This window comes from Lupinus angustifolius, chromosome LG10 (assembly GCF_001865875.1).
Source record: "Lupinus angustifolius cultivar Tanjil chromosome LG10, LupAngTanjil_v1.0, whole genome shotgun sequence".
Classification (NCBI taxonomy): Eukaryota; Viridiplantae; Streptophyta; class Magnoliopsida; order Fabales; family Fabaceae; genus Lupinus; species Lupinus angustifolius.
This window is the reverse complement of record NC_032018.1, coordinates 14,807,385-14,825,821: the sequence shown is the minus strand read 5'-3', so window position 1 is coordinate 14,825,821 and position 18,437 is coordinate 14,807,385. Positions and strand designations below refer to the sequence as shown.

At 32.3% G+C, this 18,437-nt stretch overlaps 2 protein-coding genes and 1 long non-coding RNA gene across 8 annotated transcripts; 1 reads left to right on the top strand and 2 right to left on the bottom strand.

The window, feature by feature from the left end:
• Positions 413–5,313, bottom strand: LOC109358174 (E3 ubiquitin-protein ligase MIEL1). Its single transcript, XM_019602258.1, has 11 exons — positions 4,265–5,313; positions 4,095–4,182; positions 3,362–3,421; positions 3,225–3,257; positions 2,660–2,737; positions 2,387–2,430; positions 1,904–1,944; positions 1,678–1,760; positions 1,481–1,572; positions 1,276–1,387; positions 413–789 (listed from the first exon to the last, which is right to left on the bottom strand). The coding sequence occupies exons 1-11, from the start codon at positions 4,447–4,449 to the stop codon at positions 676–678; spliced, it is 930 nt and encodes a 309-aa protein (XP_019457803.1). The 5' UTR covers positions 4,450–5,313; the 3' UTR covers positions 413–675.
• On the top strand, positions 5,463–6,027 carry LOC109358175. Its single transcript, XR_002108924.1, has 2 exons — positions 5,463–5,533; positions 5,570–6,027. It is a non-coding gene; the product is annotated as an uncharacterized LOC109358175 (long non-coding RNA).
• LOC109358173 (E3 ubiquitin-protein ligase At1g63170-like) lies at positions 11,850–16,210 on the bottom strand. 6 transcript variants are annotated; one of them, XM_019602253.1, is made up of 7 exons: positions 16,191–16,210; positions 15,996–16,068; positions 15,116–15,321; positions 14,439–15,080; positions 12,970–13,095; positions 12,592–12,877; positions 11,850–12,236 (listed from the first exon to the last, which is right to left on the bottom strand). In XM_019602253.1, the coding sequence occupies exons 4-7, from the start codon at positions 15,047–15,049 to the stop codon at positions 12,048–12,050; spliced, it is 1,212 nt and encodes a 403-aa protein (XP_019457798.1). In that variant the 5' UTR covers positions 15,050–15,080; positions 15,116–15,321; positions 15,996–16,068; positions 16,191–16,210; the 3' UTR covers positions 11,850–12,047. The 6 variants fall into 6 exon arrangements, with proteins under 6 accessions (XP_019457798.1, XP_019457797.1, XP_019457800.1 ...); XM_019602252.1 differs by lacking the exon at positions 16,191–16,210 and having other exon boundaries at positions 15,996–16,163; XM_019602255.1 differs by lacking the exon at positions 16,191–16,210 and having other exon boundaries at positions 14,439–15,072; positions 15,150–15,321; positions 15,996–16,163.

Here is an 18,437-nt window from a genome sequence, read left to right as displayed (position 1 = left end):
TATATGAGGTTTTTATTTAATTTTTATAACCCAATGAATTGGGATTTACCTAGTGGGTCAGCTCATTTGGGGCAAGCGCATTTATAATAAAGAAGATGAGCTTCAAGAGAATGATTCTGAGTTCTTGCAAAGGGAATACTACAATACCAAACATGACATAAACATCTCTAATATCATTAAAAGTATCATCCTTCTCTAGTTTAGAAATCATACTGTATATTATAGAGATAAAATAACAATTTCACATGTAGCTAAGCTTAATGTTCCTCTTTTTCAATGTTTTGCTACACTTATTTGGTGAATTTTACTAACCCTTAGACTTTACAACTACGGATAAGTGCACCTTGTGTTTTTAATATTTAAAAACAGTTAAATCTGAACAATTGATTTAATTACGATTTAGGTGAAGATGGAAATAATAGCATCTAAAAGCTTTGCATTAACTAAAATCATGTCCGAATTTCCACACATTCAACTTGGATTAATAGAAACAGTGACTTGAAGTAAAGTATACAATACAGTAATAAAGTGTAGTTGAATAAGAACCGTTGTTCTCTCCACTTGAATACGATGTTGCACTTTCTTCAACCAATAAGGTACCAATGCCTCAACAACAACATAAAGTGCAATTAAATAAATGCTTTAATGAAACCTTATAATAAGGTTACCACTTCCTCACCCACTTGTCTGTCTTGTGTTGTAGGAATTGCAGTGTAAGCACTTATGTCCCACAAAATGGAATTGAACATTGTGAGAATATTTCCCACAATCATTGCACAGGATCGAAACCTGTACATAGTAAGTCCCCATAATCAGTAGGTAACTTTCTACTGGATTTAGCATGTAACAAAAAAATCACAGACAAAGCAACAAAAAAGTCATAATACAAATTACTGTCATGTGCATTGCTATTGTAGAATCATTTTGTGATTAAAGAATATTATTTAATATAATAAGGTCCGATGCAGCCTAATGCAGTCCGAAACAATGTGATGCAGCCCAAATGCAGTCGGCCCAAATACGGTCTGATGTGGCCCAAAATAGTCTGATGCAGTCCAAGTGCAGTCTGATGCGGCCCAAATGCGGTCTGATGCAGTTGGGCTGCAACCACGTCATTGTGGTTTGGGGTCACAATGCAAATTGTGATGTGATGCAGTTGCGACGGTCACCACAACTGCATTATTGTGTTTGCTTCACGTGATGTTTGTCCGCAAATTGAATCACTACATTGAACATAGAATACACAATCATCAATGAGGGAAAAGGAACACTGACCATTTTATTCCGATATGGTGGAGGCATTGGTGTAGCAGCAATCTCCAGGTCAAGTTTCTCCCAAACCTTGGACATATCATAAATGGACTTAGAGCAGAGAGGACATGCATATCTGATGAAGATTTAAACATAACAAGGGTCAAAACAATTTTCAGATTAGATATATGGAAAAGTAAGAAGAGTAGAGGAGCTTTGGGACACTCACTGTAAATGCTTTCTCATTTCTTCCAAGCAACACTTGTGGATGGTATGTCCACAGGGCAGAACAAGGATATCTTTTGTTGTTTCAAATAAATACTGCATTTACAAATTTGGGTGTTCTTGAATCAGCCTTGAGTAATTCTTCAAACTGGTAAGAAGGAATCATGACATTTAAATCATGAAAACTGTAAAATGTTTTACCTCACAACAAATGGGGCAATCGTGATGCATTGCTCGTTCCACGCACGGGTGACTGTTTTTCAGCAGAATTGAATAGCAACAACCTATGCAAAGAAATCATGAATGTAATGATCAAACAGGTAGTCCATTTTATAATAATGACATTGTTATGTGCTACTAAGCACTTACTAAAAGGCATGATGTATTGTACCAAGAAAAAACATGGGAATGAAAACTAATTACTTACCACACTTATCGCAGTGGAAATTATTCTCCCTTCCCCCAGTTCTGCATTAAAAAATATCAGAATCAATCAGTCTGAATTTCAGTAGAAAGAATAGTCAATCTAAAAGCAAGATGCAATATATACTTAATACAAATGTGACATTAAAGTCGAGTGCATAAAACAGAAACGTATAAGAAGCATGATCTCCTGAACCTTGAAAAAGGACATACATTGCTTTCCCACTTTCACAAAATTCCCCCATATCAGATGGAGCTAGACTACTTTAGTTAGGATGCCAATAAATAAATTATTATTATATAAGTAGGCTAAACTAAACTTTGATTTCATAATAGAAAAATTAAAATAATCAATTTATTTTTAAAATCTAAGGAAAAAATTTCACTAACCACTCAGTTCCAAACACAACGATGTGCTGCCCCCGGCCTAAAATGAAGCGGGGCGACATCGATATTTCAAACAAATAATCAGATTAGCAGTTCATACCTGCAAATTCCACAGTCACTGCAGTGGTACTGCTGTTTAGATATCTGCAGAACAACAGAAATTAGATAGTAGCACAATACCACATGGAAATCTTCCTTATCTAGTTCATATAATCATTTTATTACATGACTAATCTTCATGCTATATTTGAGAGAGGATACTTACTACACCGGTTTGTACTCACTTCAGATAGAAAAATATTATCAAAGACAGAATAGAAGATATATAAAATGTGACAAGAAAAAATTCCTCAGTTCCAGGATAACTACTTACATCATCATCAAAGAGCTTGCATGTCTCACAGAAGTATTTTCCCATACAAACACCACAATTAATACAGTTTTTCTGAACCTGAAATGAAAGCAAGAGAAATCAGCACATAAAAAAACTTAGCTTCAAATGTTCAATGCGGGTTGCACATAATGAATTTCAGCTCTAGGATGACTTGTTTAATAAAATAATACAGGACTAACCCAGCAATTTCAAGTGGTATACTGCCTAGTCAAGATCTTAGACGAAAGTCACAAAACTACCAACAGTTTAGGCTAGACATAAGGACGAACCTTAAAAAGGTGATAAACTTTACACCTTAATTTTGTGTCCTTTAGCGTGTGAATATGCATATACACTCACATGCAGAACGAATTTTTTTCTCGTTTGATAAATAATATTGATATATTTTCGAAGTAGATAGTGGTTGAAAAATAATACATGATTATGATAGTGAATAGGAGGACTGTGTCCAACATGAAATAAGTAGTATTTAGATTGTCCCGTATAATTTGTAAACCACAACAGAAACATAAATACATATATTAAAGAATATATCTAGACTCACCTCTTGCTCAGTCCCACAAAGTGAACATATCACCTGAAGAATTCAAGTTATTTCATTAGCAATAAGGAATTCCTTGAGAATGAATTAACTAACTAAAATAGGTGCAAAAAATGTGGGTATTCCATAAATGACAATACCTGTTTGACTTGATGGCGGGGAATGTTGTGCCTATGCTTTTGATCGATGTTGGTATCATTCTGTAGACAAACATCAAAACAATAATAAGTTTACAAAACTAAAGGGAAAGCCACAATACAAGAATTACACATAATGCGGCAATTTCATGCTACATTCAAAGTCATAAGTGAGAAAGTCTGGCATGATGGAGCACACAGAGGCCCTATTTGGGTCTGTTTGGTTGGGGAAGTGGAGCAACGGGGAGAGAATGATTTTTAATAAAAAAAAGTTCTTGTTTGGTTCAACGTTTTGGATGGGATAGGACCTTTTATCTCTCAATTTTGGCTCCCTTCCAGAATTGGGAGGATTGGAAGTCCCTCCTCTCACCTAATTAAACAGAAGTATGTTGAATGAATTGATAATTGTTTATGATCCCATTTTGGCAACTCATTGTCAGCTATTCAAATTAGAGTGCACAACCTTACCTTCCATTTTCCATGATAGATCACTTCGAAACTGAGTAAAGAAAATGGAGGAAACCACAAACAGAAAGCCATGACAAGTAAAAGCCAATTAAGATTATAAAAAACTATTCTGATGTTACTATAAGTATTGTCTACGATAAATGTAATCTAAGAAAATTGGTTACAGATAAGAAATAAGCTGGAACCATATCATTAATGTAAATAACCAGAGATAAAATATTTGACACATACAATTACAATCAAATACTAGATCAGGGAGTTTACTCACTTTTGCCTCATTGTGACAATGATGACAATCAAAAATCTCATCGCAACAGGGGGCCCTGATCAGGCATCTTCTTCGGTAATGTTGACATCTACAGAAAGCCTATCGTTTAGAAAAAAGAGCAGGAGATACAACAATCAACATAGTGGAAGAGTATATGATTAAAAAATTACCCATGCTCCATGTACCCTTTCTCTTGCAAGTCATTGATATTAATGTCATCTGTTGATTGATTTGATTCTTCTTCAGGCATGGGTTCATTCGATTTTGGAGTATGAACATCGTTCTCAGTCATATGGTTCATGCCATAGCACTCCAACTGCAGAGGCTCAGAGTGCATTACTGCCACCTCTCCCATGATGCTAGCAAAAGATTACCAACTATCTAGAAGCTTAGGGACCTGCATGTAGCAACACATTTAGAAATAGTCCTAAAACTTCTAAAGGCATATTTAGTCACCCCATCAAGCCACGTAAACACCGAACGTATTCTTGGTTTCTTCTACACTGCCGCAGACCAATTGAAATCAGCAACAACAAAATTGAATTATGCAGCTCCAATCAGCACTATTCCCAGAACCAAATCCAACTATATTGTAGCCAACCAATAGACACTCCAAACCTATGTTGAAAGCAACAAATCACTCAATCAAATGCATCCCAAACCATAAAATGTAATAGATTTGTTGATTTTTGCTGTCCATGAAGGACAAAGCCTATACCTTAATTGGCAGGTCTGCTTTGTTTCCTCCAAGAACTGAAACTTACCGATAGCAAATACTAAAAAACTTCATATCTCTGCACCGTGGTAGGTCCTTTTGGTCAAATCAGAACACCGTTCCTTCATTATCTAGGTAAGTTGGCAGTGAACCATGCATTCACTGCCAAAACGAAAATTCACTCTACTCGATGTTCAAGAACAGTGTCCTTATATGTGTCATGAGTGCGTGGGGCCATTTTTTACCAGCGTATACAAAATAAAGGCTGGAAGAAGGGAAAATTGGCGAGTAGGTCAGGTTGATCAAATGTGAGAGCAAACGATGGGTGTAATAGCCAAGGTTTTTAATCTGGGTCTGTGTCCATTACAGGCAACGAAATATTAAGGATTTTGGAGTTGCCAAAACTGCACCACTTCCGCAATCGTGGACGCATCAACTGCATTTACACGAAATAGTCAATAATGTCAAGTTTTAGAAGTATCTGAAACTGTGACCACAACCGTTATTGCGATAGCATCAAGCCAGCTTCAACACTGTTCATATACGGGACAGTAAACAAAATGGGTAGTTTCTGATGCAAAATGGAAATTTTGCAACATAAAAGCTGGCTGCAAAGTCCAAACTGTGTACCATAGTAGACGGTGCTGTTGAAAGGTAGCATAGGCAAAAGGGACATGGGTTCAAAGATATACTTTTGGTCACTCCACTCTTCTCTTCAAAATAAGTGTCGTTGTAGCATTAGCTTTCAGCAACTGTGTAGTCAACTTCCGTTCCCAATTACATTTCCCTGCAAAGGACTCCTATGTAGAAAAAAGCTATCTAATCTTAAATAATCACTCTTCTACCTTAACCCTCCCAAAATTTGCAATCTCACATCCTAATTATACTTAAAAAAGGGCAACCCATTACATTAGGCTCCAACCTAGTAAGGAAGGATAGATGCTTACAATGTTACCCTTATAATTGAACAGGTTGTTTCCGGTTTTTGAACACTTGATCTTCATGTCACAGCACAAACAACCGTTGCATCGAGACTCACCTTCATAGTTGCGATTTTTCCTAATTATACTATGAGTATGAAAAAAACTACCTAACTCAAATTATACCATCAGTCTATGCAACTATTTATCGACTGCAATTGCGATTGCAATCACATCAGCTACATTTTCCCACAATAATCCACAGTTATTGTAAACAATGGCTAAACACTACCGCATATAAATTCAAATAAAATGAAATAATATCATACACAACTAATAAATAAATCAATCAATAATTAGCGTGAAAGAACACAAAATATAACATCATAACACAGAGGAAAAGAGTTATCACATACCAAACAACACAAATATAACTATATATCACTCAAAAACACAAAACGAAAGCATCAAAAGTTAAGAAACGGCACAAAAATATTACGAAACGGCGCAACGAACTTTCGACTCCGATTGCGATTAGCACGAAGCTCCGTTTCGAAACGCTGGATTTTGATATGATACAAAAAATGAGAATGAGAATTGCTATTTATACTAAAAAATTTATGAATTTCGAGATTGTTCGAAATATCATTTCCTTACACGAAAATGAAAATTGAAAGGAAAGAACACAGTTTTATATCTGGTGACAGCTTTTATTATATGTTATTCCCTTTTTGCCCCTTCAAAATATCTCTTTTTCGACACCTGGTGACGGCTCTCCATGTATGTTTCCAATTTTGCCCTTAGAATAAGATAAGATAGGGGTTATGTGTCACTATCTTAACTCCTTGATATTCGTGTTACTGCAATCATTGATTTTATTACATCTCCCCTTACCTATATTATCATTTTGGATTCTTTTCAAAAAATTGCTCTTTATTAATGTTATAACTTAGTTTACTTTCTAAGATTTTATTAAATTTTTAGGATAATAAAAATGTTAATAGTTCAATTTATAGAAGCAATATTTGTTAAAAGAGATAACATGAATCATAAAATGATTAATTATTTATCCAAAAATACTAAAATATATATTTGATAGTACAAATATAGTCAATTAAATCAAAGTGAGTCAAACCCCTTTTGATTTAGATCAAAGTGAGTCGAGCTAAAAGATTTGGTCTTTTATGTCTTTCTCAAATTTGTTCAAAGCGTGGGTCAGCCTCGATAATATTCAGTTAGGAAATTATTAAATTTAAAACATTTTTTACAACTTATTTATACAATAAAATTAATTATATAACAATAAACAATTATGATTATCTTTATTATCATATTTTACAATAAAAAATTGAACATATTAATATATTGAATGATTAGTTTAAAGTGTTTAAAAAAAGTAGATAATGAAACTGTATAAAAATATTTTTTTAAGTTAAATAATTCTTGAATAAAAAATAATATTGGCACATTCACAATATATCCTACTAAGATTAGTAAACCAAACAACATGTTGATATGGTGGTGTAAGATTTAGAAAAGCATATATGTTATCCCTGGTACATTCACAACATATAGACACTTCAGACTACATGTAGGATTCAAATGTGTTATAATGGGAGTCTCCGACCACTAGAGAGTTCCATTGTTAGTGGACAATGGGAAAAGTAGAGAGCCACAAGTGAAACACCACGTCTTGAACCAAAACTTTAAGGGCATTTATTCTATGAGTATTTCCTACTTATAAATTCTTTCACTCATCTCCACATATTCAATGTAGGACTTCACACTTGAATAAGCCCAACAATTTCCTCCTCGGGTACCACGTATTGTTACCGGGGTAGGCACATACCCCTAAGTATTTTCCCTATTTCAAATATAATATACTCTCAACACCTTTTTCTTCTTCAAAGAATTTTCATAACAAAAATTCAGCTCAATTTTCGTTTTCAACTCACATTTTGTTTTCCTAAAGATATTTGATTCTTCACATTCTTTTTGAGTTTGAGATAGATATTATTGCTTTCTGAAGGTGGTTTCCGGTGGCAGAGATGGTGGTTCCCACGGTGGTGGTTTATGGCTTTGCTGATAGTAGAGGACATGGCCACCAATGTTGGTTCCTTCGTTGTTGTTGTTGCTTCTTATGTGGCCATCTATGGAGTTTCTTCCTTTTCCAATGTGATGATCACACCTAATGAAATAGATAAAGGTGGATGAATAATATTTGAAATGGTTGAAGAATTTCTCATGTACATTCCTTGATGACATTGTTATAATAATACTTTGTGCATCGTTAGTAAGATACTTTTTCCATGGTTGAGAGTGTTGGTCATAGATTAGAGAGGATAAATAATATGATTGTGGTTGTGAGGTTGATTGATGAAAAGGAAAATATGTGAAATGAGATAGTTAAGAAGTTAAATAATATGGTTGAAGTTGTGAGGTAGATATCCTCACACCGGAGACCTTGCTTAAGACTAGAACCCAAGATCGGATATCCTCACACCGGCTAACTCTCTCATCGGGTACTTTTTTTCATCCACAAGATTAGAACCTAAGACCTTACTTAAGGGGAATCAAACATATACCATTTGAACCAATACTCGTCGGTTAAAACATTTGGATTTAATAGCATATAAGATTGATTGTTCATCTAAAAATTTACATTTATTTTTAAATAAAACTATAAAAGCAACTCTAACTTTTTATCCATGTAGTAAGATAAAACATGAAAATGCATGTCCTATACTCCATATCTCTATATTTCTTAAAATACGTTTAAATGAGTCTCACAAATTCTTTTACATTTGTTTGCTCTTCCCTAAATTTAAACATTTAAACTACTAGACTCCTAGATATAAGAGAAAAATAAAGTATCTATAAAAATGATATTTATTAGGAAAACCAAACCTAAAATTTCCTAAACAACTCCATATGGGTTTTGTCAGGACAGTGGTTAATAATCATTTAACACTCACTCTTACAACAATCTATATTATTATGTTCTTTATTATATGTAAATTGTGAAGAAATTTTTCAAAAGTGCATTACTTGATTTTTTTATGTTCATCATTAAAAAAATTATTCACCTAACTAGTAGAAAAAATTAATGATTACATAAATAAATAAATGATGTTAGAAAAGAACACAACAAATGTCATATAAATCAAAACAAATATTATGTTTTTTATAATCAGACTAATAAGAAGAGTTTTTAATGTGGTAATTAATGCACTTGTTTTTTACAATAGGAAAAGAGTAATGAAATATTATTCTATTAAATTCTTCTTCCTAACCACAAGAACATGACACATGTCACAAGTAAACTAATTATTATTAAATAAAATATCATTTTATGATAATCATAAGTTCATATGAATTTTGTATAATTTTAATATATTAATGTATAAGCACTAAAACCCACAATAAAAAAGACCATTATAAAATTATTCTACTCCTAAGAAAATAGATAACTAGTAGATAAAGTAAACACTCAAGTTCTTCATATTTGATTAATTCCTTTAATGGAAGAACAAAATACCAATACTAAAGAAATCTTAAAATGTTGATGATCACACAAGTGTCATCATCTCACAACAAGAACATTCTAAAAATATTAATATAATATCAATATTTAATTAAATCTAAATAATAAATAACTACCATATCCTATGATATCTTTTTTCTAATGAATTTCATAATAAACATTTTATCATTACCTACACCTTTAAAATCAGTCTTGTCATCAAGGTTGGACTCCATGAGGACTAGGTGAAAACCATTTCAAATTTATTTTTGTTTTTCCCAAATATAGACAGTAGAATATCATTATCACCAAAATATTATAAATGCAAGTTGTTCATTTTCAAGATCAAGCAGTAGTAATTGAATCATAAAGATCTGGAGTGGTAAGGTTGTGACTGGACCCACTGTTGTAGTGAAAAGATTTCGAGTCATATGATTTTGGTTCAAGATTCAATTGTAGTATAATATAGAATTTTGTCAATCCCACAAGAAATTGCAATAAAAATGTGAATCATGCTTTAGTTTTAGATCAATAGCAAGGAAAACATATTTGGTTGGTTTAGTTGTTTACAAGTGAATGAATATGCAATAAAATTAAAAACTAACTAATTATAATTCAAGAGAAGAATAGTGTTTGAAAATATGGAAGTAAAGTTCTTTAACATTTCAATATCAAAATGATTTGATTATGCAAGTTATTTTGGCATGTTTGACTTCACTGCACGTCATTTCTTAACTAACCTCCTCGAGCATGATCAAGGCAGATGATTTGCAAACCTTGTTTAATACGCTACTCATCCAACAAAAAGATTTTGGATCTTAAAATCATATTTTAAGTGATTAATCTAAAATAAGCATTAGGAATAGATAGAATGAAACAATAAAATCAAAACATATAACTTACATTTAAAAATTAGAATGAACACGTAAAGTTAAAAAATATTACATTATAAAGGATAAACATGGATACTTTTCACTCCAAGTGATGATCCACGAACAAGCTCCTAAATCACACTTTGCCACTCCCTCTCTAAAATTATAAGGAAAATAAATTACCTAACATTTTAATGGTTATATTCATGATAAGTGTGAAAGTAGAGTATATATTGGTAACCTTGACATCAAAAATACATAGTATGGACTTTAAGAGCTATTGCTTTGTTGTAGTACTCATGAGACATGAAGTAGCCACTGACGCTAAATTGTTTTGTTGTTCTCCCATATGTGGTTTTTTTTTATAGAGATAAACACATCATTGTACCTAAAAGTTTTTAGTAAAATTTTATACTTAATTTTTTATCCATTTATTAAATTTATAAAGGGAGGGTTGCATTATCATTATTTTAGTTAATATTTAATTCCTCTCTTATCTAAATTTCATAATTTGAGTCTTTCCCTTGGCTTTTGATCTTTCTCATTATCTTTCCCTTCTAACTCCCGAACAAAGCTTCAGACAGTGTTTGGAACTTTTAAATGGAATGTTTGTATTGGAAAATCAAAATTATTTCACTACTTCATTGAATACATTAATTCCTAACACAAAATTTACCTTTTTCAATTTCTTAATCATTCATGGTTAGCAAGAATCGTTGTTATTATTATTAAATAAGAATTAAAGATGATTGATTAGGGTAAAAGGTTGTGCAGTCTCCGGACTCAAACTATAAGTTGTATTGAGAATAAATATATCCCTCAGTTAGAAATATCTTTTTTTTAAGTTTTTAGAAGTATTTTTTTTTTAAGTTTTTAAAAATATCTTTTTTTAGAAATATTTTTATAGATAATAATTAAATATGATACATGTCATGATTTTAGTAACCGAATGAAATATTTTATTCTCAATTGTATTTGGCAATACTATCAAGGAGCTTGACAAGCTTATTTAACAACAAAAATAGCTGATAGAGAATAAAAGCTTCCATATAAGATAGGAATTTTGGGACCTTTTTTATGAGGTGTATCATGGGATTAGAATTTGGAAGCCAAACATTGCATAAGTCAAGTTTAGTTTTTCAATTAGAATTACAAGAGATAGCTTCGTACAAATATCAAAATGTTCATAAAGGTGAAGGAAGAAAGGGACCAAACATGTTCTAAGAAAGGAACAAGTCTAAGTGTAAAATGCTGAAAGAATGATTTATGAGCTCCCAAAGAAGAAAGCCATGTTGATTTATCATTTATGTATGGTAGTGGGAAAAGTTCCTATTAAGATATTTATTATTCAAATCAAATAAATAAGTAAAGGCCAAAATATAATGTTCCTAGTAAGATAGCATTTATTCTCCACTATAAGTTAAAAAAAAAATACTAACTAATTGTTCAAATTTACTGACTAATTTAAATCACGTAAACCATTATATTTTCACAGAATGAATGATTAAGATATGAAGTAGTTTTTTTAACTTACTTCTGGAATATAAAAGTGAATCTCTCCCTTAAAAAAAATGCAATGAAATACATACATAAAAACAGGGAATGCAGTAACTTCATTTTATATATTTGTCACTCATTTACATGAAATGAAATTATATGTTTTTAACTCTAATTGTCAACACATCTCTTTACCAATCAGTTGCATCAGAGGTATAACCAACATGCAAAAAGAAAATAAATAAACAAAAATGAATGGAATGGATAAAACCAGATTCAAACAACCATCCAAAGAAAAAGAATGGGAAGCATAGAAAAACTTTACAAAACTATTAGTATGCATTTATGTGTTGTATATAAGGGACTTGGATTCTTTCCTTTTCCAGTTCTTGGAAAATGAAACAACCCAGATAGCATATAGCTAGGTTAAACTATGGTGTGAACAACGCCATTCTCCACTCTTCGGAACTTCTCGCCAACCTCACTCTTGCAAAGAGGGCATAACGCATTTATCTTCAACCACTTGTCTACACACTCTTTGTGGAAAAGATGAGAACAAGGCAATTCTCTCAGCTCATCGTTATTTTCATACTTTGCAAGGCAGATGCAGCAAACCTGCACACAACCACAGTCCCGGTCATAGCCAGCAGACACAAAAATCCAGTCAAGTCAAGGTTACAATGTGAAAGCTATACTATAATGCAGGACTTTCAAAATTATCGATAAGAAATTTTGGTAGTTTAACTTGAATAGGAATATAATTCAAGAACAGGACCACTCTAGATCAAACATTCATTACCTGGTGACATAAATGCCACATTTATGGGCGAAAAAATTGAAGATATTATGGCAGAAAAAATGTTTCTAAGATACGGAAGCTACCCATTCTCATAAAGCTACGGACAATGAATTTGAACATGCATAATGGAATCAATAATCTCAGATTAAATAAAGATTAGATTGTACTAACAGCATCTTCTCCAGTGATCACACGCTCCTTTTCAGTTCCTGCAGCCACAACTCCACCTTCAGCCACAGCCGCGTTGCTTTCACCAATTCTTTTATTTTTCTTTGTCTTGAACTTGAAAGTTGGCAGAGCATTAATGGATTCGGAAGTTGCTCCTGTGTTTTGTGTCGGAACCTCCCTAACCCCAAGGATGGAAATTATACAAGGGAGACAACAACAAATTGTTGAACAGAGAATGAAGGGCATAGCATAACCAATACAACTAAAGACAAGAAACACTATACATAACCTGCCAAGCAAAAGGAAGAAAACACAATTTTCAGCCTCCAGCAAAAAGTTAAAAACAGAAGAATAAATGTAAGATCTGATGAAAGGCCATACCTGTATATATTAGGAGCATCAGCAGCAGACGAATGTCCCCCAAACATCCATACATTTCCAACAACAAACCATATGGCAAAAAAGCAATCTAGGGATATTTTAAAGTATTCCATCAGTGTCTTCATTCTGCAATGAAAGTAAGACTTACAAATTATAAATTATAAATCAAAATTTAACGAATAAACAGGGAATTGCGGATTTGGATGAACGTAGCAACAAGCAATACATAAGCAAGAGAATACTTAAATTTGCAATTGGATGTTACCTCCAAATCAGTTTTTGAAAAACCTTTGCCTTTTCTATAATCATTAGAAATTGGGTTCTCAAGTCTCAAGAATTTTCTGAATGACATTCAGTGGCAAAAGTCAATCCTTCCAAATAGCAAGGCAACTTTTACAAGTTTCAAGTTGGAAGGATTGAACCTCTCGAGTCTCAATTTACAATTGTATTAATGACATTCAGTAGCAAAAGTCAAACTTCTGAATGCACAATAAACAGTGATACAATGCAAAACAGCATCAACAAGACCTTATTTTAGTCACGAGCTATTTATGTAACAATTGTGTCTAGTTGCTGCTTTGATCTTTATAAATTAAGTTAATGTGAATCCATTTTTAGAAGTATAGATAACAACACACATGTTAAATACCAGGGTTCTATCAAACGATCACAATGCAATCAAAAGCTTTTTCTAGATGTTAACAGTTATCCGAAAATATATTTTCCATTGGTGGTTTTTCCCCTTTAAGCTGATGTGGTCATTATGTGACTCTGTTTGAGTGCTGCCTCAGCCCACATGAGCTTACGTCAATTTGCCCTTCCTGTGCCGTTTTTGTGTTAAATACCACATGCACTCCTAGATGATCCACCTCATAGTGATTTTAACTACAGTTCTGCAACCATTGCCCTTAGGACAATGTTCAAGGAACCAGCAAAAGGAAATTCTTAAATGAGAAGTGACATGATGTATTGAGCATCCCAATGAAGACTTTTTGTTGGTTCCTTCACCATTTCCCTTTGGGTAATAGTTAGCAAAACCATTTAACTTAATCATTACCACCTATCAGTGCAGGAAAAGAAGAAAAATCCTAAACCATGAACAGGAAGACTGGAAGAGGAAATGTTGTACACATTTATACTGGTATAGCTAATCTGAAGGTCATAAAATGATATGGACAAATTGATCAGAAGTTAACATCCTCCTAAAAAACTAAAAAATCCAACAGAAACAAGAACAAAAAGAAAAACATGTCATATAGCAAAGCTTGCCAGCTAGCAAAAAATATTTTAAAACCTAGTGTCTACATTTTCCTTTAGTGACATAACAAGTGAGTCGGACATAAAAAAGAATTTATTCTAGCATGGAAAAAATACTACAACATTAAACATGTCAATAAAAGCATAATCAATTGCGACAAAAATAAAATGAAAGAATAACTAGTTAACAACAATAACAACTGATTCACTACCTTCTATTCATCAACACTGAAGCTTGATTGCTTCTGGATGATACAACAGCATGCTGACTATCTTCTCCTTCATTAGTTCTGGAGCTGGAAACAAATGTCCCTGAATCATCATTAATCTGAGGAGATGTTTGACGTGATTGAGATGAATCTTGGTCCCGAATATGGTTATGGTGATAATACCGCCAACAAAGTAGAGGGAGAGTAGCAGCACATCCAACTGCATAACCCACAATCCATTGAAATAATGGGGTATGTGGATGTTCATGCCTCGACAAAGACAAAACAACAATAGACGCAATAATCTGGCTTACTAAGAGGACTAACTCCACAGATAACCATAATACAGAATGCACTGGACTCCTACGCTGACGCGTATCCCCTCGACTTCCAGACAAAGAATTCCTAGTATTTGACCCACTAGATACACTAGATGTTAAAACTGACGACTGAGAAACAGTTAACCTTGCACCACTATGTCTGTCTTCTTGCAGTGGTATATCAATGCCATCGATATGTCTATCATGTGAGGCAGTAGCAGAAGCATCAGTATGTCCGGCTATCTCAATAACATGCTGAATGCCGTTCACGCTCCCCAGCCCTGGCCGCTCCATCAATGTGTGACTACCAGTTGGACCTTCAAGACACAGTTCTAATGAGACAGCACAGCACCCATCAGGGAAAAGCAGAAGAGAAGAAAAAAACTATACCTACCACTCTTAAATACAAATTACAAGGTTGCGTCAAAACAAATGCTGCTCCTTGAACTAGCAAACCAGTCTTCGCGGCGATATCAACAACTTCAATTCTGTTAAGAGGCAACATTTATTTCCAAAGCCATAGTTCCCATCTTTACTAACAACATATGAATCTTCTCATTTGACAACTAAACAAAGTAGAAAAGAAACAAATAATCAGAAATTTTTACAAAATATTTGTGTTGCAACTGACTGCACAGAAACAAACTTGCTGGATAACATTAAGTGTGTCTATTTGATATTATTTCTCCATAAAATCACTTTTTTTTTTAAATAATCACTTATAATAAACTAACACATGTTTAATCAGAATCGCAAAATAATAATTTTTCTCATTGTAATCAGAATCTAAATAGAGCAGCTTCTGAATAACATGAATAGATTTTAAAGTAAAAATGGATCATTAAAATTTTAACCAAACACGACTAGATTCTATCCTACACCAAAATCTATTAAAATTTAATCAATTGTTTACATAATCCAGAAAATCACTTATTTGTCAATCTTTAACAAATGAAACCATAAAAGTCATAAACAAGAACATAAAAACATAATAAAATTGCATGCACAATGAGGCTCATCCATTACCTAATTTCCACATGACATAAATATCTAATCTCAACATGCAATAACAGAAATAAAAATCAAAAATAAAAAACACTCTCCCAATCCAAAACCTAAAAATTTAAGTGAATTAATTACATTAACTATATAAAATAAAAATTGAATACATCAATTTCTTTGAATTTAGAAATTGATTAAACGAAAATTGAAAAGAGTGAGAGAAAAATAGAGTATATACCTAAGGAAATAGTGAAAGATGAAAATTCGAAGCGTTGAGTCGTTGAAAGATAGTAGTGTTCAGTTAAAAGAATCTGAAAGCAAAACGACAACGCAAAATAGAAATAAGAACTAAAAACGACGGTAGCTAAATGGTGTGAATGGAAATTAGAGAGAAAAGATGAAATGGTAAGCATAAGTGTGTGAGCATACATACATTGCTTCTTTCCCACTCTTGAATTTTAATTTTTCTTCTTTACTTGTTCTCTTTTTTATTTTTTCCTTTTTTTCTATATTTTAATGTGTACTTGGAATGGTAGTTTGTTAAAGTGACACATGATAAATAATAAGAAAATAAAAAGCAATGTTTATGAAGGAATAATAATAAATAAAACGGTGTATGTAATTTGAGTACGTATCTTTTTCATGGATGAAGAAACAAATACTTGAAAAAAAACAGAGAAAATCTAATATGCGATGACACATTTATACTTTTAATAATAATAAAATAATATATTTGTTATTAAAAACATAAAAAAATTAAAGTATTATCTCTTTATTATTGGAGATGATCCATATTCATGTAATTAGTAGGTAAATCTTATTTAGTAAGGAGCTTTCAACCACTTTTAGAGGTATATACTCACACCTACATGTAGGAATGGCAACGGGGCAGGTCGGGGTCGGGTTTGCACATACCCAAACCCAAACCCGAAATTCAAAATCCGAACCCAAACTCAACGGGGTTGAAAATAAAAATATCATCCCCGAACCCGTCGTGTTTCGGGTAACCCGAACCTGAAAATGATAAAGTATTAAGGAAAATATGATATTATTTTCGTGTAATTTTTCTCTAACACTTCTATTTTCTCTTGTATTATTTCATTTCTTTTATGTTTGAAGATCCAACAGTATGTAAAGTAAAATTAGAAATTAAAAACAATTGACAAATGATAGAAATTTCAATTTTAAATTGAATTACCTTACTTCGGGCGGGTTAGGGTTTTTGCTATACCAAACCCAAACCCGAACCCGAATTTTAAACCTGGGTAAAACCCGAACTCGAACCTGAACTCAATCACATCAGGTTTTTCCCATTAAATTCGGGTTCGGTTCGGGCGGTTACCCACGTTTTCGGTTTTTATTGTCATCCCTACCTACAAGCTATTTGACTAACATAGTATTGTTTGGCAATGTCTTATAGCTTTTTGAACCAAATAATAAGCTATTAGAGTTATTTGGTAAACAAAAATTGAATAAAACTTATATCTTATAAAAATGAGTTTTTAGTATTTGAAACTAGTTTTTAGAAAGTCACTTGGAATATCATTCATAAAATGAAACGAGTTTCCAATAATTTATTTACCAATTTTGCCCTTCAAAATATTTTAAAATTACATTCGCTATTTGTAACTTTAAAAAACTCTATTATTGACCATTTTTCAAATTTAAGTTATTTACAAATTAGTTTTACCAAAAAAATTCAGGTGAATAAATTACCTACATACATAACTACAAACTCTTACATATCTTCATAGATAAAGGTTGATTTTGCCAAACACACTTGTAACCAATTTTTGATAACTCAGAAACATTATAACTCATTATCCAAAACAAATTTTATTTGATATTTAGGTGAACATCATGGGTTCCAAGTTTTATACATTTTATAAAAATATTAAATAATATACTGACAAAAATCTAAGTGAAAACATGTTAAAAAATCTTTTTTAGTCAACATCACAATATTTCTATCTTATCTTCCACAAATTTCTAACATTTATGTATTTCCTTTCGGTTCAATATGCGAGTTGATTTTTGAAGAGGAACAAAATGAATGAAAAGACTTTGGAGATATAAAATATATTTGTGAGAAGATCCTAAATCTTTCATTTTCTTTCATTCATTTTTACAACTCAAGTCACAAACAAATAATTGTAATCATCAATCGAAACTCTCTTATCACCGTTATAATTGTCATTTATCATTTTGTCAATAACCAAAGTATCATGCTCCAAGCATGCATTTACATCATTTTTTAAAGTGGGATAAGAAAATAGGTGTATAAATCAAAGTTTGAACTATTTATATTTTCAAATAACTTCATTTGATAATATGCATTATATCCACAATAGAAATTCAAGGAATGAATTTTTGAAATTCCTCTAACCTTGTGTATACATTTTTTCTCATTCTTTTGCACGAGAAAGGTGATATTAAAAAATGAAGGTGTTACAATCATACCAATTTCGAGGGCACGTACTAAATCTTTAGTAGTGTTACCTCATAGTATGTACTCTCTTTGTTGTTTACTTATTTTATTTATATTTTTGCCATTATTCTGTCATTCTGTGTGCTTGGGATTATAATTTGTGAAAGTGGTTTTTATAAACTTGGTTTTATAAAAGGTTTTTTTAATTAATGCACTTAGATGTCTATGATAAGTAATAATAAAAACATAAAA